Source organism: Crotalus tigris, unplaced genomic scaffold, assembly GCF_016545835.1.
Source record: "Crotalus tigris isolate CLP2741 ecotype Arizona unplaced genomic scaffold, ASM1654583v1 scf7180000019204.250258, whole genome shotgun sequence".
NCBI lineage: Eukaryota > Metazoa > Chordata > Lepidosauria > Squamata > Viperidae > Crotalus > Crotalus tigris.
In genome coordinates, this window is record NW_024097432.1 from 39852 (window position 1) to 61220 (window position 21369).

A 21369-nucleotide genomic window follows, 5' to 3' on the forward strand; every position below is an offset into this window, starting at 1 on the left:
TCCTGAAGAGGGTCCTCACCTTACGGACCGTAAACCGCTCAGAAACCACTGCAAAGCCGTGTGGAGCGGTATATAAGTCTTAAGTGCTATTGCTATAATTGAACCGAGGATTACGGTGGCAAGTTGTGCCGGATGTTAAGTAGGTCCACGTGACCTCAACTGAATTTACCTTTTTTTACAGCGGTTATTAAGTGAATCGCCCTGATCATTAAGCGAGTCAGTTACCTGCAATGGACATTTTTGGCAGAAACTGGAATAAATGTCAGCTTTTGACAACACATGGTAAATTATGGTCCTGCGACTATAAAATCCTGCAAATAGCCAAAAATGGAGGCTAGTTGCCAAGTACCCAAAATGTGATCACATGACCAGGGGGATGTCTAGGGACATCCCCCGTCCTCCAGGTCATGATTGTCCCAAGAGTCACTCCCAGGCATGCCCCCACTGGAGCAGTGCAGCCAAGGACATGGCAGCTGAGCAGTAGGGACAAGATTCCGCCCTTGCGCCCCATCGCAAACAGATGATGCTACAGGACACGGGTGGAGGGCGTGGTGACCATGGCGCTGCTTGGCCACCTGGGCAATCAGCGGTGGGCCATGGAGGTGGTGGGTGGCCCTGCAGGTGGGTGGGGGCAGGGCAGTTTTGGGGCACTCGGTCTCTAAAAGGTTCGCCATCACTGTTTTAGAGGGTCATTGAGGCCACCTGGAGGTTTAATCTGTCCCCAGGGTCACCTGAGTGGTGCAAATGGAGAGAGGACAGCCCTCAACAAAGAGGGAGGATAGGACATCATCTATCTCCCGCCTACAACACTGTCCTTTCAGCAGTTCCAAGAAGGTTCCACATCCATGTGCACCACTCAGGTGACCTTGAGGACACTAGCAGTCCTGTTCGTGCATGTGGCATACGTGTGCATACAGCTGCACCCACCCACCCAGGGCTGCGTGCAGAAGGGGAATGCGCATCCACAGGTGCACACAACGGCCAGCCATTTCGTGGCCTGGCCAAGAACCCACAGCCCGGGAGCGAGCTGCGGCCCATAGGTTGGAGACCCCCGGTGTAAGTAACTTAACCACTGCAATGGTTTTCTTAACTGTGGCAAGTAAGGTTGTAAAATGGGGCAAAATTCACCGCTCAGCAACGTTTGGGCTCACTCGTGGTCATAACGCCAACTTGTGAAGCACCCTTAGGCCACGGCAGTCTTCCTGCAATATGGGCTGCGGTGGTACAAAGGTCATCTTCTCTCCTCCTTCTTCCTTGTAGGTTTCACGGCCGACCTGAGATCCAACACGGGGGGGCAGGCTTTCCCGCAGTGCGTCTTCGATCATTGGCAGATCTTACCCGGAGATCCCTACGACGGCAATTCACGCCCTTTCCAAGTTGTGGCCGAAACACGTAAACGCAAAGGCTTGAAAGAAGGCATCCCACCCCTAGACAACTTCCTGGACAAATTGTAACTTGCTTCCTCCAGGCGGGCGAGGGGCGTCTACGACAATTTGCCCAATTTCCCACCCCGGAATCGGGATTGCTTCCCAAGAACCAAGGAAGAAATGGGGAAACCGGACAAACCCAAATGGAGAACACAAACCAGCCATCTTAAGCAATTATGTCACGTTCGCATAATGAGAAATAAAAAGTGTTGTTGTTGAATAGAATTATCGAGTCGGGATTTTTATTTTCTCCATTCCACTCGACGGGTTTTCTGGCGAGAATTTCTGAGACACAGTGATTACATCAGGTTTATGCAAATTCAGCGGCTTCTGTTGCCCCAGTACGTATCATCCCTTGCTTAGCCCAGGAAAGGCTGCTTCTAAAAGTTGGGAGAAAAGATTGCAAAAACAATCCAGCATGGCATTTTTATTTTGTCTTTAAAATCCCCCACGTGCTAATTGCATCACTTCATCAAAAAGTATGGCTTAAACTTTCATGGATTCAGACGCCTGAACATTCAGCTCTGAAACAAAGAGGATTTTTTTTTAAAAAAAAAAAAAAAATTCCCAAGAGACGTCGCCTGAGTTTTTAGTGTATCTCTCCGGGACTTTTAGAAGCCACAGCACAGCAAGTTGAAAATGACGGGCGGGGAAAAGTCCTTTTGAACAGCACTGAAAAAGAGATTTCAAAAAGTAGCAAAGGGTGTTGTTGCGTTGAACCAAAGGCTCAAAAAGAGACAGAATCAGATTCATGGATAGAAAATTAGCGGACACGGATGAAAGGCAAGCTTAAAAAAAGTGACAGCCGTCTGGCACAGAACAAGCGTCGTTTGGGACAGAATGTCTGCAGGGAAATCACACCTTCCGTCCTTTTAGGCATTATGTGTGGCCCAGATACTCTATATAAATATTAAGACTTGGCGAGGCTAGGAAGTGCAAAAGATTGATCCGGCAATGCCCTTGCATGTTTAGGAACACAGTCGGATAAAAGAAGAAACAAGACTTTCGCAAGGAAGTTAAAAGGCAGGGCGGGAAAGCACCGCGTGCGCGGGAAGAATTTCATGGTTAACAAATTCGGAAACGTTTCAACAGAGTAGGGAGAAAAACAGGGAGTTGAGAGCTTTTCTTAACCTCATCTATGCTGCCTCAAAATGCTTCCCGTCCGACGATTAAAGAGAAACGGGAAGTTTCGTTAAAAAGGTTCGCAGGACCCCCTAAGGCGTGAATGCCGACCTGACCTCGGGAATAGAAACTAGAACATGCAATTTTTCAGGATTTGTTTTGATGGATCCAGGCCAGGGGTGTCCAACCTTGGCCACTGTTAAGACCTGTGGACCTCAACTCCCAGAATTTCCTAGGCAGCCATGCTGGCTGGGGACTTCTGGGAGTTGAAGTCCACCGGTCTTAAAAATGGCGAAGGTTAGACACTCCGGCCTAAGTAGTGGCTGCTTCTGTGCTTTTGGAGACCCTTTAAACACCGCATTCGATAAAAACAAGCTGGCCCTTGAGGGTCCTCGGGTACAAAAATCGGACAGTGGGAAAGCACTTTGCAACGGGGGAGGGGGGGCTCCTCTTGGAAGATTCCCAGGATCACAGATGCTGCACAAGGAAAAGAGCAGCGAAGCTGCTTACTTACGAAATACTCAGGACCTTATCTACCAAGGATGACACTCTTGAGCAATGCTCTTCCTGGGATCGTTTTGGCAACTTCATTTTGCCCCCCCCTCCCCCAAAAGCACAGCTGCTCACGATGCTCAAAAGCTTTCATCTGCTTCCTTCGATGACTTTTTTTCCCCTTTCTTCCACCCCCTCAAAAAAAAAAAAACCCCGATGATTCTTCCTGGCTCATATAAGCTACTCGGATTAAACAACTCTTAAAAGACAACTGAGGGCCAATCTTCCCGCTAGCCACGATCGGAGCGATAGCAAGTTCAATTTCATGATTCTTGTGCAGATTAAAAAAAAAAAATTAAAGATGCTAAGGCCCCATCCAGAGGCCCCGAAGCACCAGCTATTTTGCAAGAGCTGAAGGCGCCATTGCTGCCTCGCCCTCTTCCTCTTGCGAGAACGGACGACCCAACCTAAAAATTAAACGTTGGAACATCGTATTCACATTTTTTACAAACACGGATTAGATGGATGGAAACGGACTTTGCATAGCATTCTTTTCCTCCCAGTTCTCACAGAGCTGTTGTTGGTTTTTTTGCACTTGCAACTGATGGGTTCCAGGAGAGCGCGCACTCCTAAATAGGAACACCATTTCAGATTTACGAGAGGGATTACGATCTCACTGAAGAGGAAAGGAAGAGGTGAACACTTTATACAACCGTTAAGTTTGCAAAGTTGCATCTTTTCTATTAAAGAATTTCTTTCCGGGCCCACAGCAAAAAGGACAAGAATTCCCCCCAAATTTAAACTTCTTGTCCTTAGATCTGGGATAAGGCAGATTCTTGTCCCTCGAGTAATTAAGTGCATTATTAAACACCGCTTTTGTTTTTTGTTTGTTTTTACATTATTGCTAGATCTAACCCAAAGTTATCATTCATCCTTTGAATCCACATAGCAAAACGGTGAGAGTTTCACCACCATACAATGGAAAGGCTGGCTTGTTGGAAAATATTTTTCCCAAAACAGAAAGAGAGAGAGGAGAGAGAAAGAAAAAGAATAAAACATCCAGGATGAAAAAAAGGAAAAAAAAAAATTCTTCCAGTTAAGTTTTCTTCCACCGTTAATCCGCACGAAAAGAGGTGTGTGGAATCCAAAGCGGTCTGTTTTCTCCCAATAAATATTTAAAATAAAAGTTCCAAGCTGTGAAGAAGGCAGTCCAGACTGGCAAGAGGTTCATCAGCTTTTTAGTCCAAGGAGATGATATCGGGAACGTTGCTCCCACCGCTGCTGCTGCTGGTGAGCACGGCCGTCTCGGTCCGGCCCGAAGAGCTAACGCGAGGGCTGCTTTCGACCGGGCTGGAGGAGGTGAGGAGGTTGCCAGATGTGGTATTTGCTGGCAAGGTCGAGGCGAGACTATCCAAAAACATAGGAGCACAGTACTGCTTGAAACAAACAATGGTGGAGGTAAGGGACAGAGACTAGATGCAAGGGGGGAGAACAGCACACGCACCTCAGCCACAGCTAGCCAATTACACCAAGGTTTAAAAAAAGTGTTTCTCAACGACATGATGCGTGGACTTCGACTCCCAGAATTCCCCAGCCAGCAGGGCTGGCTGGGGAATTCTGGGAATTGAAGTCCAGGCACCTTATAATTAAAGAAACACTGATCTGGACGGAGATTCTCAACCATCCAGGTCGTGGATTATCCCAAAGGTGCTTTTCGTTAAAAGGCAACTTGGGCCTTCTCGATTTTGGAAACGTTTTGCTTCGCATCCAAGTACCGAAGAAGTTTCCTGGGTGAGAAATGAAATGTTTTTTTTCAAGGGGGAAAAAAATACAAAACACCAAGAGGCCAGTTGCCTTTTGGAAAAGCACCTTTGGGACATTGAACTGGACTGAGACCACCCTGGTCGAGTCCAGAGCAGCAGTGGGAAAACTGCGAGACATCTACGCCAGTGTTTCCCAAACTTGACAATTTTAAGACAATTTTAAGACAATTTTAAGCGTTGCTGGCTGTGGAATTCTGGGAGTTGAAGTCCTCATGCCTTAAAATTGTCAAGTTTGGGAAACACTGATCATGCAAATAGACTCCTAGGCTTATAAACCCAGGAGGGGAGAGAGACTCATTATGGCAAGGGTCCCCAACCCCCGGTCTGTAGACTGGTACCAGCTGCGGCATGCCAGCAACCGCTCCGCACAAACAAGCAAAGCCCCATCTGCGGGATGCAGGCAGCACACAAAACCGCGCACCCTCCGGTCCGTGGGAAAAAAACCTCTCTCCACGGAACCGGTCCCTGGTGCCCAAAAGGTTGGGGACCTCTGGATTATAGGACCTTTCCCCCCAAATTTAGATAAAGCATTCCCGATTCCCGATAGCAAATGAAAACAAAAGCTTGATGCAATACAATAAAAATCCAAGGACTTTTTTTTTTTTTTTTAAAGAGAGAGGGTCAAGAGAACAGACATATAAGTGCATAAAAACAATCCCAAAGCCTGCCTAAGCCTAAGGCTTGGGGGAAAGAGCCAGCTCTTTTGAGGCTTGCTTGAAGACAAGAGGACCCAGATTGTTGGGGGCAATGTAAATATATATATACATTGCTTCCTGGTGTACACTGCTTAGAGAGTGCTTGCACTTAAAGCGGTATATAAGTCTCATAAATAAATAAATAAACAAAACAGGCTTGGAGAGGCTTGTCCAAATCTTCAAGTGGCAGAGGACCAACGCTGTGGCAGAAAAGGCACTCTGGACTCCGATAAGTTGGCACTGCTTACTAGATGCCAACCATGTCACAGCTTATGGGATGACAAAAAAAAAAAAAAAACACCCCTCTATGGGAGAAAGAATTGCCCCTTGAAAAACCTGGGACCCCATAAGTCAGGGATCCCCAACCTATGGGCCGTGGCCTATTAACCACAGGGCTGCGGGACAGTGCGCACATGTGTGCACCCACTCACGCTAGCGTCCACAGACCTGTTTGCGCATGTGTGAGGCTAGCAGCAGCGGCTAGCGCCTGCACACCATCACAAATGGCACCACTAGTGCAGGTTGTGTGGCCCATTTGTACATGCACGGAGGGCTTGCGGACGTGGCTAGTGCCTGCACGCCTGCACAAACAGGGCCACTAGTGCCATGCAGGTTGTGTGATGCCTTTGCGCCTGCGCATGGGGCCACTAGTGCCGTGCGGATGTGGTCCCGTTAACGTGCACGTCTCCACAGGGGCACAATTTTCCCAGGTGCTCCCTTTCCCTCCAGGCTGCCAGAATGAAAAAGTGGGTGACCTCTGCCACAGGCAAATGTTTAGCACCTTGAATTACATCCAGAGGTCTGCCAGTAGCCCCTGCGGCTTCCCTAGTAGAAATATCAAGAGGGGCGTAGTAACAAGGCCCATCCATTACTGCTGCATTCTGGGCTAGCTGTAACTTCTGAGAGAACAGTCCCCCTCTAAAGTGTGTTGGTAGTGGTCCAGATGAGAGAAAAATATCCTTACAACGAAACCAAATTGGCATTGACGTAAACTATTGGAAGGGCTCAGAAGCGGTATGGAGAATTTTGGAGAAGACATTGGATTTTACTGATCTATGGCAGGGGTAGGCAACCTTGGCTCTTTTATGACTCGTGGACTTCAACTCCCAGAATTCCCGAGCCAGCCATGCTGAGGGGAAAGGGAGAGGTCCCCAAGCTGAGTCAGGCTGGCTCAGGAATTCTGGGAGTTGAAGTCCACGAGTCATAGAAGTGCCAAGGTTGCCTACCCCTGGTCTATGGAAAGAATTGAAAGTCACAGTTAGAGGAAGGAACCCATCAAGCATCAAGACAACTGGAGCACTCTGCTCAATATAAAGTGCAGAAGTCTTAGAGCTGCAGAAAACGTCCAACTGCAGTTATTGTCCCCAAAAGGTAGGATATAAACTGTCAGATTTGGAATCCCAATCATTTACGTCTATGCCATTTTCATTTGCTTTCTTATTTACAAGAATGTGTTCGGTCAAAAAAGAGTCTGCTGTGGAATAAAAAAAAATGGTGTATGCCATGGATTTCTGTCGGTGTCAATTTTGCTTACGACAAATTGGAATTCTTTGGGGGTGGAGAAACAATTAAGAGGAACCCAATGCTTTTGGCCACATCTGTACAGCTGTGGATTGTTACTGTAGCGATCCCTCAACCCTGTGGCGTGGCTTCTCTGAGACCAGAGGTGTCCACTTTAAGTGTTGGCCACTTTAAGACTTGTGGACTTCAACTTCCAGAATTCTCCAGCCAGACTTCCCAGGCTCAGTCCAGGAGGATACCAGGACTGATGGTATCAAAAGCTGATGAAAGCTCAAGAAAAACTGGGAATCTACTCAGAGGCCATATATATTTAATAATAATAATAGAGTTGGAAGGGACCTTGGAGGTCATCTAGTCCAACCCTCTGCTCAGGCAGGAAACCTTATACCATTTCAGACAAATGGCTGTCCAGTCTCTTCTTTAAAACTTTCAATGTTGGAGCATTTACTGCTTCTGGAGGCAAGCTGTTCTACTGATTAATTGTTCTCACTGTCAGGAAGTTTCTCCTTAGTTCTAGGTTGCTTCTCTCCTTGGTTAGTTTCCATCCGTTGCTTCTTGTCCTGCCTTCAGGCGCTTTGGAGAAGAGCTTGACTCCCTCTTCTTTGGGGCAGCCCCTGAGATACTTAAACTACATGTCACCCCTAGTTTTCCTTTTCATTCAACTAGACATACCCAATTCCTGCAACCGTTCTTCATGTTTTAGCCTCCTGTCCCCTGATCATCTCTGTTGCTCTTCTCTGTACTGTTTCTAGAGTATTTATTTTGTATTGTTTTAATTATTATTATTTTCACATTTTATGCTGTATACTGCCCAGAGATGCTTGGGGAGGTGGAGAAAGCCAATAAATAAATAAACAGCTGCCCCCACCTCTCTTCCTGTCTTCTTGTCTGAGATAATGCAACGTTTAAACTAACATGTCTGGATGACAGAGAAATCACGGGAGTCGTGTAGTTTAATTGCACAGCCACAACTGTAGTGCTAGCTCTTCTCGGAGGCCTTCCAACTTCTCATTTCAAACTCATTCCAGCTTAAGTCAGATCTCTGTGAATGGGAAAAGCTGATCAGAAGCAGTTAAGGCCCTTACCTGTGGATCAACTGGGATTAAAGAGAGAAAATCCAAGCCTAAGGAGACAAGAAACACATGTGCCTTTGGTAAATACGTGTTGTACGAAAGGATATATGAGATGACATGCTGTGATCATGGATCACAGGAGATGAAAATGCTGAGGAAGGGGAGAAAATGCAAAACGTCCCTGAATCACCACACCCTCTGAGCGACCTGGGACGGGCTAAACTGCAAATAGTCCTCCGTTTACGACCAACAATTGATCCCCAAATTTTTGTTGCTGAGCAAAACAAGTTGTTAACTGATATTGGAACACTGCTATCCTGTCTCCCCTCGTCCTTCTTTTCATTAAACCAGACATACCCAATTCCAGCAACCGTTCCTTATATGCTTCAGCCTCCAGCTATGACTTTCTCTATTTATTATTATTATTGTTGTTGTTATTATTATTATTATGGATCATCGCAGTCAGCCAGATGTTCAGACTGGATTTGGCATTTTGTCTACCTATCGAGTCCTTACCCAGGACCTGGGATAGGCAGATGTGGATGTTTGATGGTATTACAGATATCGTCGCAGGATGGAAGCAGTTCCTAATAAGGCCGCCTTTTGCAATTGACTAATAGCGAATTTGTCAATGCCAATTGTGTTCAAGTGGTGCTCCAGTTGTTTTGGGATTGCACCCAAGGAGCCTATGACTATTGGTACTACCCTTGCTTGCTTTTGCCACAGTCTTTCTATTTCTATTTATAGGTCTTTGTATTTTGTTATCTTCTCCAGTTCTTTCTCTTCTATTCTGCTATCTCCAGGCACTGCCACGTCCACTATCCAGACTTTTTTGTCTTTCTTATCGACACTTGTTAAATCTGGGGTGTTATGTTGCAGGTGCTTGTCTGTTTGAATTCTGAAGTCCCAGAGCAGTTTAATTTTATCATTTTCTATGACTTTCTCTATTTTATGATCCCACCAGTTTTTGCTTACAGGCAAATGATATTATTATTATTATTATTATTATTATTATTACTACTACTACTACTATTATTATTATTATTACCACCACCTCCAACTCTCATCCTGTGATGCGTTGCAGCCCACAATCCCAATCGGTTCCAAAAACCGAACATGCACTTACCAGGCAAGTCAGACGAAATGCTGGATATGGGTGGATTGTGGAAGGGCACAGAGTAGCCTGTTAACGACGGGGCTATGGCTGTAGAATCCACCGTGCTGACGCCCGGGACTCGTACAGCTGCTGGCTGATACACAAGGACACTGGTTGGGGGGAGAAACAAACAAACAAACAAACAAAAGCCGGTGAAACGTTAAAAGAAACCAGAAGTTACCCGAAAGAGAGGTAAGGCAGCGTGCGACAGTGTCCTATTGTCCGTAAGGCCACCAGGGGGAGTCCTTACGTACGACAGTTCATTTAGTGACCGTTCAAAGAGATGACAGCACCAGTAAAAGAGGCTTAAGACCATTTTGCACACTTCATGAGCTTTGCAGCCTCCCCCGCGGGTCAGAGGAACAAAATTTGGACGCTTGGCAACTGACTCGTATTTATGACGGTCGCTGTGTCCCGGGGTCATGTGATCCCTTTTGGCCATCTTCTGACAAGCAGGAAGCCAGAGTCACTTAACAACCACGTGACCCACTTAACAACTGCCGCGATAAAAACGGGGCCAAACTCACTTAACAAATGTCTTGCTTAGCAACAGAAACTTTGGGCTCAATGACGGCCGTACGCCAAGGACTACCAGTGCAATATCACACCAAAAGCACTCAGGTCGGTCACTGGGAGAAGCCCAGATCTGTCAAGTCCAAATTTACATCTGTTCAAGGGGTCCAGCAGAGAGCTTGGCTGTTTCCCCGCAGACATTTCATTACCCAACTACAGGCAATCCTGGACTTACGACAGTTCACTGAGTGGCCGTTCCAAGTTACAACGGCCCAGAAAAAAAGTGACTTAGGACCATTTACGGCCACTGTAGCAACCCCCAGAGTCGCATGATCAAAATTCAGACGCTTCACAACCGACTCGTATTTATGACGGTCGCAGTGTCCCCGGGGTCCATCGCCTTTCTCCGACAAGCAACGTCGATGGGGAAAGCCAGAGGCACTTAGCAACCGCGTGACTAACTTGACCAGTGCAGGGATTCCCTTAACAACCGGGGCGAGAAAGGTTGTAAAATGGGCCAAAGACTCACTTGGCCCGTCTCCCTTAGCGATAGACATTTTGGGTCCAATTGGGGTCGTCGTAAGTCAAGGACTGCCCGTATCCTCCTCTATTGGTAAATGAGGAAGCTTCGCCCAGCTAAACCTGGTTCCTAAACCGGCTGGAGAGCCAGGAAAGCTCAACGCAAGACGGAGAAAAGGGACCCACAAGAGCCAGGGAGCCCCCCTGATCTCCAGGATCCCTCCCAGCCCATCCTCCCCAGCCGAGGAAAAGGAACCAACCCTTTCGTGGGACTCGCTTGGGTGTCCGACATGTAGATGCACTTCCGCTTGGGCGGGGCGTCCTCCTCTTCCTCGGAGGAACTTTCCACAGTCAGATCGATGACGTCCACCTTCTTCTTGCTGACCTCGCCGGCCGGGCTGGAGCCCTGCTTGCCCATCACGGCGGCCCCCGGAGCGTGCAGAACTGAGGGGGAAAGAGAGCAGCGGCCACTGAATGCGGCGGACTCGGCCTTCCGTCCTTCTGTGGTCAGTAAAAGGAGGACCCAGATCATCCCTCCCTCCCTCCCCTTCCTTTCATCCCTCCCTCTCTGAAGGCACAGTGGTTAGAATTGCAGGCAGACTCTGCCCATAGCCTGGAGTTTGATCCTGACGGGGCTCCAGGTTGACTCAGCCTTCCATCTTTCTGAGGTCAGTAAAAGGAGGACCCAGATCCATCCATCCATCCTTTCCTTCCTTCCTTTCTTCCCTCCCTCTCTGAAGGCCCAGTGGTTAGAATGCAGCATTGCAGGCAGACTCTGCCCACAGCCTGGAGTTCGATCCTGACGGGGCTCTAGTTTGATTCGGCCTTCCATCCTTTGAAGCTTGGTAAAAAGAGGACCCAGATCCATCCATCCATCCATCCATCCTTGCTTCATTCCTTCCTTCCTTCCTCCCTCCCCTCTCTGAAGGCGCAGTGATTAGAATGCAGTATTGCAGGCAGACTCTGCCCACAGCCTGGAGTTCGATCCTGACGGGGCTCCAAGTTGACTCAGCCTTCTGTCCTTCCGAGGTCAGTAAAAGGAGGACCCAGATCCATCCATCCATCCTTTCCTTCCTTTCTTCCCTCCCTTTCTGAAGGCCCAGTGGTTAGAATGCAGCATTGCAGGCAGACTCTGCCCACAGCCTGGAGTTCGATCCTGACGGGGCTCTAGTTTGATTCGGCCTTCCATCCTTTGAAGCTTGGTAAAAGGAGGACCCAGGTCCGTCCATCCATCCTTGCTTCCTTCCTTCCTCCCCTCTCTGAAGGCGCAGTGATTAGAACGCAGTATTGCAGGCTGACTCTGCCCACAGCCTGGAGTTTGATCTTGACGGGGCTCAAGGTTGACTCGGCCTTCCGAGGTCAGTAAAAGGAGGACCCAGAGGGTTGGGGGTAAATAGGCTGACATTGTAAATGGCTTAGAGAAGGCTGGAAAGTCCTGTGAAGCGGGACAAAAGTCTAAGTGCTGTTGCTATTGCTAACTTCACACTGTGAAATGCTTTGCAGTGATGCTCTCGTTCAGAGTTATGGTTTGCTGCTCTTCCACATTTCTTTCTTTTCTTTTTTTTTAAAGGCGGGGGGGAAATAGCTGCCTTTTGAGACTGGACAAGGGACCAGGAAAGAACCAAGGATCCATTTATCCATTTAAGAGGAAGGCCATTTTCAATGGGACACCCTCCCCTTTTGCAACCAGTCGGTTCTCCTGTCTATTTTGTCTTTCTTCAGACTCATTTTAACTGCAGTTAACGACATATTCTCCCTGAAGTCAGAACAGAATCTGTGTTCTTAGCCAAAGCTTCCTTCCTTTGAGAGGGGGGATGGAAAGCAGGTATTTACTGGAGTTTGTCAAAGAAGGGAAAAAAAAAACACATTTGTGCATACAGTGCAACAGTCACACCAATGGCAACAGGGTAAGCCACTTGTCATGTGTCTGATTAACAAAACACTTCAAAGAACTTTCAGGCATTTTTTTTTTAACCTAAAAAGCCTTTATTAGTGTTACAGAGATGTCAGCACGGCATGGTGGAAATGCCAAGATCTGAATTTCCCGTCCTTTGCACATAACATTCCAGGCATTTCTCGTCCCCTATTTTGGGGTCATGGTTCACATCTTCCAATTAACTGGGAGGGCAAAGATTCACTTCCGTTTCTTTTTCCCGGGCTTTTCTTATATTCTCCTCCCCTTTCGCTGTCACCTGATTTAACTCTAAAAATACCAGACAGTTCTGCATATATTGTCAAAGCAAGAATATTTAATATTAGCAGCGTTGACACCACTAGTATATAAAGCAAACCCCACTCCCTTCTAGCACTGATAATGTTACCTAGTTGGGTAATGAAACGTCTGCAAGGGAACAATCAAGCTCAGAGAGCTGAAGGACCCACAGTACAGGTAATCCCCAAGTTACAAGCATTCCCTTAACGCTCGTTCGAAGTTACGAGAGGAGCACCCCCTAGTGCTTGCGGCACCACGGCAGTCGTTCGCCCTTCCGAGCGACCAGAGGCACTTCGACACTCACCCTGGCTATTCCCTCCCTCCCTGGGTACTCATCTGGCAAAGATCCAGATCCTTCGCTTACTCAGCTACTTGGCCTTCGGTGTGTTTGCGGAGAATGGAGGTCGAAAGTAACACTAGATCACATGGGATCAGTGGGGCGAGATCTCACGCTATGCATCTCGCTTGATCTCATGGTACTTTAGGCCTCTGTTCTCTGCAACATAGAACCGAAGCCGTGGGATACTTCCGTGGCGCTACAAAGGCTGGATCTGGGCGTTGGAGGCCTTTTCCGGGTTGCTGCCGTCCGCATGTGACATCGTGGGACACTTCCGTGGCCCAATCCAGGCTCCGGAGACCTTCTCCAGGCCGCTGCCGACTAGATCAGGCCGCCGAAGGGAAGCAACCCTCGGCCTCACTTCCAGATGGCAGCAATCTGGAAAAGGCCTCCGACAACCCAATCCGGTCTTAGATCCGCGGAAGCATCACCCGGCCTTAGATCCAGGCGGCAGCAGGAACCATGGCAGAGAGGAGACAGATCTTTTCCAGGTGAGTCTGGCGCGGCAGAAAGGGAGGTATGAGGTATCCTAGAGGATTGGGGAGACCTTGGGGGCCTGTTCTATCAGTAGGCCCCCCCATGGCCTTCCCCACCCTGAGATACCTCATGTGCACCTAAGGAGCTGCTTGCGTCTTAACGAGCAAGGAAATGACCTTGTTCGAGGTACGAGATTCACTCCGAGTTTTCGAGTTACGAGTGGAATGGGAAAGCTCCATTACAGGCATAACTTGAGGATTACCTGTACTGACAGAGTTTCTTCTTGAGGTGCAAAAATGGCTATTGTTTTTACCTGGGTCCAACTTTTGCTACATTTTCCTCCTTAAAATGAATCACACCCAGTTCCACAATGGGACACTGTTGGGGACAATTATGTCAAAAAGACTTATACCTCTCTAGTCATCCAGAAAATATAGAGTTTTCATCATCATATTTTCATTTCAATCTCTGCTGTAGTGCAAAGTTTATTTTTAGGATCTCTGAGAGTACGTTCCCTGTTCCTTTTTTGTTTTATTTAATGAATAAAAGGGGCGTTGTCTTACCTGAACACCTTTTCTCAGCATGACGATGGAGAATCCACCAATGGGTTCTGCTTGTCTTCTGCCCGTAGACTAAGTCAGCCAATTTTGCCACGCCTCTCCTCCTGGGTCCTCCCTTTCCCAGTCTCGACTGAGGTGAAGCTGTTGGCTGTGTTTCCGGTGTGTTGGCTCAATCTTTTCCCAGCACAGGACCTGACTGGCCCTAAGGGTGGGAGTGGATTCTCCATCGTCATGCTGAGAAAAGGTGTTCAGGTAAGACAACACACCTTCTCCAGCATGACGAGTGGAGAATCCACCAATGGGACGTACCAAAGCCACACTGTCTCTGTGGGTGGGAAGCCGTCTGGGCCTGTGTCCCACTCCCTGACACTATGCATTGGAGGACCCTCCTGCCAAATGAAGCCTCTGCCGCAAACTTATCTAGCTTGTAGTATCTTATAAAAGGGGAAGGTGACGCCCACGTCGCCGCCCTATATATTTCCTCAATCGGTGCCTGAGTCACTCACACTGCTGATGTTGCAGCGCTGCAAGTGGAGTGGGCAGTGATTTGTCTAGGAACTGCTAGTGACTGCTCCTGGTATGACTGTGCTATGCACCTCCGGATCCACCTGCCGATTGTGGATGCTGTGACCCTTTGACCCCTTGAGTGCGAGTGGAAGGAAACAGGGCCTCCAATTTACGGAAGGGTGCCGTTCGCTGTATGTATTGCCTTACGGCCCTGTGAACGTCCAAGGTGTGCCATTTGCGCTCCAATTCATGGGAGGGCTGAGGGCAAAAATCTGGTAGCATCACCTCTTGTACCCTGTGGAATAGGGAATTGACCTTGGAAATGAAGGACGGGTCCAGGCGTAAGACCACCCTGTCAGTATGGAAGGTACAGAGATCTTCTCTAACTGATAGTGCTGCCAATTCTGAAATGCGCCTTGCCGAAGTAACGGCGACTAGAAATGCGACCTTAAGGGTCAGGTACTGCAATGTGCAGGTCCGGATAGGTTCAAATGGAGTAGAGGTAATGGCCTGTAGGACCTTAGACAGATCCCAGGAGGGATATCTGTGCACCATAGGTGGTCTGTTGTTTGTTGCACCCTTAATAAAGGCTCACACCACTGGGTGTTTGGCCAGTGGTTCAGAGTTGCCATGTGAGAATAGTGGACAGGGCGGCTGTCCACTATTGGGTGCTAAGCCCCTGTCTAGACCCTCCCGTAAGTAGTCTAAGAGCCTTGGAATAGTGATACTAAAGGAGTCTAGCTGCTGCCTTGTGCATCAACTGCAGTAATTTCTCCATGTGGAATCGTAAATTCTGTTAGTTGTAGGCCTTCTTGAGGCCTGGATTGTCTTAATGACTCTTTGTGAATAGTTCTCCCCTTCTAAGAGGCTCCGCTCAAGTGCCAGGCGGCTAGTTGGAGCCACTGTGGCTCTGGATGCAGTAGAGTCCCTGGCTGAGTGAGATTTGATCATGCGGAATCCTCCACGGCAGGGATGCAGAAAGGCTTACGAGGTCGGCAAACCACGGCCATCTTGGCCAGTGTGGTGCAATGAGAATTCCCTCTGCTTGTTTCTGCAATATCTTTCGGATGGTTGCTTGTATCAGAGGAAGCGGTGGGAAAGCATATAGCAACCCTTCCGGCCAGTATCCCCGAAGCGCATCTGCTCTCTCCGCCCCGATAATGGAAAACGGGAGAAGAACCTCAGGAGCTGAGCATTTTTGGGGCTGGCAAATAGGTCCAGTACTGGGTTGCCGAACCTCTCTGATGCCTCCCTAAAGAGAGCAGGGTGCAGGATCCACTCTGAGTGGTTTATTGTCGCCCTGCTCAGGAAGTCCGCCTCTTGATTTGCTTCTCCTGATATATGCTCGGCCTTGAGGAAGACTAGGTTGCTCTCGGCCCAGGTTCCCAGCGATTGGGCCTCGGTCATGAGGGACCGGGACCATGTGCCCCCCGTCAGTTGACGGGGGCCTTGGCCGCCACGTTGTCTGTGAGAATCAAGACGTGCTGATCTGCCACTGCGTTGTGAAAGTGGCGGAGGGCTAGGTGTATGACTCTGAGCTCTAACCAGTTTATGTTGTGTTTTAGATCCTCCTTTGACCATTGGCCCTGTGCCAGATGTGATTGTAGGTGTGCTCTCCAACCAAACAGACTGGTGTCCGTGGTCAGAACGACTTGGTCGGTCTCCTTGAACATGTGTCGCTTTTCCACCACTGGGGATGACCACCACTGGAGCGACTTCAGGACCTTTGGTGGACCCTTACTCTTCAGTTGGAGGAGCTGGTTCTCCTTTTTTGGAACGGGAGAAGGAACCACTGCAGACCTCTGGAATGTAACCGTGCCCAGGGCACAATTGCTAGACATGAAATCATCTTTCCCAGCAAATGGGAAAGTGTATCTAGTGTTGTGGTTCGCTTCTTTTGAATCAGGCTGACCAGGGTTCAAATGCTGTTTTGTCGTTCTCAAGAGAGGTAGACCTTGTACTTTAGGGTGTCTATCACAGCTCCCAGGTGAAGAAGATGGGTCGATGGGCCTGTCTGACACTTTTGAAAATTTACTGAGAACCCGTGTTCCTGAAGAGTTGTTAACGTCAGTATCAGATCTGACTGTGCTGATTGAACTGACGAAGATTGGATTAGAATGTCGTCCAGATAGTATTGGATGCACACAGGAATTGTTCGCAGATGTGTGGCGAATGTTGCCAGTTACCTTTGTGAATACTCTAGGAGCTGAAGAAAGTCCAAAGGGCAGGGCCCTGTATTGAAAATGCCGCCCTGCGTGACAGAACCTGAGAAACCTTCGGTGTTCCAGAAGTATGAGAATGTGAAGGTAAGCCTCTGTCAGATCTATGGACGTCAGGAAGTCTCCCTTTCTGATGCCTGCTAATATTGACTGGAGAGTTTGCATTTGGAAATTTCTGTGTGCCAAGTGGTTGTTTGGACTTTTTAAGTCTAGAATTGCTCTCCACCCTCCCCCCCCCCACAAACTCTTTGGGACTATAAATAAGATGGAATAGAGTCCCTGTCCCTGCTGCCCTTTTTCTACCAGTTCTATGGCCTGGATGTCCAGGAGGTGATGGATGGCCTCCTTGATAAGGTTCCTCTTGGTCAGATCTTTTGGAGATGGGCAAGGGACGAAGCGTTTCGGGGGTTTGGAGATGAATTCCAGTGAGAGGCCAAATCTGATGGTATTTAGGACCCAAAGGTCCGTGGTGGTGGCTTGTCATTTGTGAGTGAACTCCCCCATTGTCTGCCATCAATGGGGGAGTCCTCCCCATCGTCACTTGGATTTTCGGAAGGGGCGGCCCCCCGCTCCTCGAAAGGGCCGTTTTGACTGGAATTGTTGTCTGAATCTGTCCCTGTTGCCGGTTCTATCACTCTGTCGGTCTGACCTGGACTGATAGGGACAGGAAAAAGAGTTTTGTGCTGGGTCTGCCTCAGATAGAAAGAACAGTCTGCGAGGGTAGGAAGAGACTCTCCTCTCCATTCTCCTTGACAGGTGGGTCAATACCTTGCGTTTGTCCTTGTTCTCTATCAGATAAGGATTAAGGGCCTCACTGAAAAGCAGGCCGCCCTTGTAGGACGCTGCCGCCAACCGCCACTTTGCCTTAATGTCGGCTCGCCACTGTCTGAGCGACAGCAATCTGCATGCTGCAGTGTTGTACGTTATTGCCCTTGCAGAATAGTTTGCTGCTTATAAGGATGAATCTGCCATCAACTCCACTGCCACCATTAACCTTCTTAAGTCCTGGTGGGTGCTCTCCTCCTCCGGAGAGGTTCTCGCCTGGAGTTGGCGCAGCCAGAGCAGCGAAGTCCTAGTGAAAAAGGAGGTAGAGATGGCTGCCTAGATTGTCCATGCTGAGGCCTGGTGTGCCCTGCGGAAGGTGAGATCCGCCTTCTTATCCTCTGATTTCAGGGCCTCCGCCACATCCCCAGTTACCGTCGATGGAGAAAAAAGAGCAGCTAGAGGTTCATCTACTGTCGGAATCTCTAGTACCTCCGATAAGGCTGGATTTACGTTGAACAGCTTCTTGTCTTTCCCCCCTCCCATTGGGAGGAAAGAACCCCCATATTATTCTGAATTGTATCAAAGAAGAGAGGGGGACAGGGAATAAATTGTTGTGTGTAAGTGGGCTGTGAGAACACCCTGTTGTTTGTGACCTGACTAGTTGAAGGTCCCTCCTGAGGAAGCAAAAGTCTCTCAATCTTTGTGGTGCTGCTGGCCTTTTGGAGCAGGGACTTGAATAGAGACGGGTTAAAGAGACCCACAAATGGTGGGGGATCTGGGGATATATCATCGTCCTCTGACAGCCCCTGATCCGTTTGCTCAGTTCTCCGCAGGAGACCTCCTGCCTCTGGAGGACCGAGAAGGGGAAATTGAGTCCTGGTACACAGAGGCTTCCTCTTGAGACAGGTGAGAACAGTCTCTTGAAACCACAGACCCGGCTCTGGAGCAATGATGTCTTGAAGAGGCCATAGCCTGGCCGACGGCCTGAGATATCATGGATTGTAAGTGTTCTGATGACAATGCTCCACAATTGTCTGAGAGAGACGGACCTGTTGCTGTCCCCGGGCCTTCAGGCTCTTCACATAGAGGAGATCTGATTGCCTGTTCTGTGTCAGCCTGTTTCCAGAGGTTCCTGTCTAGGCTTCATTGGGCCAAATATTTCTTTCTCCTTGTAAGAGGGTGGGACTAGACCGTCTTCTGCTGTGTTTTGCCTCTTTTCGGCTCTAGAAAACTGTTTTTCCAGAGCCTGGTGTCGACGTTTGGCCTCCTTGTCCGCTGCCATGGAAGGCCTTTTGCCAGATATTGCTTTGGCCTTGGTCCTGCCCGCCGCCTCCTGGTTGGATGATCTTGGCCTCTTACGACCAGGGGGGCTAATGGAGGCTTCCTGTGTTGTCTGGGCAGCGGTTGTGTCTGCCATTGGTTAAAAAAGAGAGAGAGAGAGAGAGATATCTCAGCGCAAGATTGAGAGAAATCTCTATTAAGAGGCCTGGTGAGGGTCCAGTCCAGGGGACAATCTGTTGCCAATGTAACAGGTTCCAATGACTGACTCTCCCTTTCTTCTTCATATATACATACATACATATCACCAACATTCTCTGCACCAGCAAGCCACCCAAAAACAACTTACCCAAAGAGGAACAGACAGCACTACGTAACCTGAAAGAAGACACCAGCATAATAATCCTACCAGCAGACAAGGGCAACGCCACGGTGGTCATGAACACATCTGACTACCAAACCAAATTAACCAACCTACTCCAAGATTCCACATACAAACCCCTAAATACAGATCCCACCACCTACCTGGAAAAAACCACCAGATCCAAAATAAAAGCCTCCCCCATTAGCGAAGAGATCCAGCAAAGAATCATTCCCAGAGAGAAATCATCCAGATGCCCCAAACTCTATGGTCTCCCCAAGATACACAAAGAAGGAACCCCACTCAGACCTATAGTCAGCTCCATAGGCTCACCTCTACAAAACCTAGCCAAATTTCTCGCCAAACAGCTACAGCCCTATGCAGAATCCATCACCTCACACGTAAAAAACTCATTCCAGTTTATAGAGATCATAAAGAAACAAAACTTACAGCCCAGCGACCTACTGGTGAGCTTCGATGTCCTATCCCTCTTCACCCAAGTGCCTATCAAAGAAGCCTTGACAGCTATTCAAAACAAATATAACCCCCCAAACACATCTTAGATCTGACCAACCACTGCCTATCCAACACATACTTCATCTATAATGGACAAAAATACAAACAAACAGAAGGAGCACCCATGGGATCACCCCTCTCACCTGTCATTGCCAACCTCTACATGGAACACTTTGAAACACAAGCTCTAGAAAAATCGGATCACAAACCCAAACTCTGGCTCAGATATGTAGACGACACCTTCATAATCTGGCCACATGGGAAAGAAAAACTGGACAACTTCCTCACACACCTCAACAGCCTACACCACAAAATACAGTTCACCATGGAAACAGAAGCTAACAACCAACTTCCCTTCTGGATGTCTTAGTCTACAAGAAATCCAATGGCTCCCTAGGACACACCATCTACCAGAAGAAAACACACACAAACCGCTATCTGCACGCTCTCTCACACCACCACCCAGCACAGATCAACTCTGTAGCCAAGACACTCATCTCCAGAACAAAACGCTTAGCTGACGAACAACACCTAAAACCCGAACTACACACCCTCACCAATGTACTAACATCCAATGGATTCCATAGAAATAAGATTACAAACCTAATCCAAAAAGAAACCCCCACCAAAATCCAAGACAAAGAACAAGAAAACGGCAAAGCCCTCCTCCCATACATAAAAGGCACCACAGACAGAATCAGTAAGATCCTCCATAAACACAACATCAAAACAGCATTCTGTACAAACAGAAAAATATCCACCATCCTTAGAAACCCCAAAGATAAAATTGACTTAGAAAATCAAGGAGTATATGAAATCCCATGCACTGCTTGTCCCAACACATACATCGGACAAACCAACAGAAGAATAAGTGCACGCATTGAAGAACATAAGAACTCAGTCAAAAAAGAGGAACCAACATCTTCCCTGGTCCAACACCTTAAAGCCACAGGACATGAAATTGACTTTAAAAATACAAGAACCATTGCCAAAAGTGAACATTTTAATAACAGAATAATCAGAGAAGCCATCGAGATAGAAAAACGCCCACACAGCATGAACAAGCGAGATGATACCTCCCGCCTACCAGCCATTTGGAAACCCGCCCTTATTGACAAACGACTCCCTAACACAAAAAATGATACCAGACCCACACTCACAAAAACCACACAGGATGTCACCACCACACATCCACGCAAAAAACAAACCCAAAGCCACACCGATGATGAGGCACGACCACAAACCAGAAGCCAGACCACAGCTGCATCATTAGCCACTTTAAACCCCTCCAATCCATACATGAAGCAAACTGACACCCTCCATGAAGATGAGGCACGACCACGAACGTGAAGCCAAAAAATAGCAAGGCAGCCCAAAATCTTAAACCCCCCTGCAACTCAGACTAACCTGAGCACAACCAAACAGAACACTCCCCCAGCCAATCAGAGCACAGCCAACCCCCCAGCCAATCAGAGCATAGCCAACCCCCCAGCCAATCACAGCACAGCCACGCCCCTAACCAATCAAAACACACCTCCACCCAATCAGAACACAGCCAAGCTCCCACCCAATCAGCTCATACCACCACTGGCAGTTAAAAGGAAGAAACAGCTAAGACCACACATTGCTCCTCGAAGCACGAAGCTGAAAGCACCAGCCTGAAGATGACGAATGGGACTTCGTCGAAACGTCGCCAAGACACTTCCAATTTTACGTGGGAGAAAACCAGAACAACCAAAGACCTACATATATACATACATACATATTAGCATAGCTAGGAAGAGCGAAGGCACAAC

The 21369-nt window shown here is 48.2% G+C and overlaps 2 protein-coding genes across 7 annotated transcripts in view; one reads left to right on the plus strand and one right to left on the minus strand.

The window, feature by feature from the left end:
* Positions 1 to 1652, plus strand: part of LOC120316024 (elongation factor 2-like) — a 30805-nt gene extending 29153 nt beyond the window's left edge. Inside the window, exon 15 of the mRNA XM_039361127.1 lies at positions 1261 to 1652. Within this exon, the coding sequence (XP_039217061.1) occupies positions 1261 to 1454 (194 nt within the window). The 3' untranslated portion in view covers positions 1455 to 1652. The remainder of the gene's footprint in view (positions 1 to 1260) is intronic.
* The window catches only part of PIAS2 (protein inhibitor of activated STAT 2), a 42640-nt gene continuing 22918 nt past the window's right edge, over positions 1648 to 21369 (minus strand). For 3 of the 6 annotated variants that reach the window (XM_039361129.1, XM_039361134.1, XM_039361131.1), the window contains exons 11-14: positions 10602 to 10785; positions 9280 to 9419; positions 8166 to 8203; positions 1648 to 4477 (exon numbers count right to left, since the gene is read on the minus strand). In XM_039361129.1, the coding sequence (XP_039217063.1) occupies positions 4280 to 4477; positions 8166 to 8203; positions 9280 to 9419; positions 10602 to 10785 (560 nt within the window). In that variant the 3' untranslated portion in view covers positions 1648 to 4279. Of the gene's footprint in view, positions 4478 to 8165; positions 8204 to 9279; positions 9420 to 10601; positions 10786 to 16909; positions 18829 to 21369 lie in introns of those variants that run through there. The other 3 variants (XM_039361132.1, XM_039361130.1, XM_039361133.1) reach the window with 3 other exon arrangements.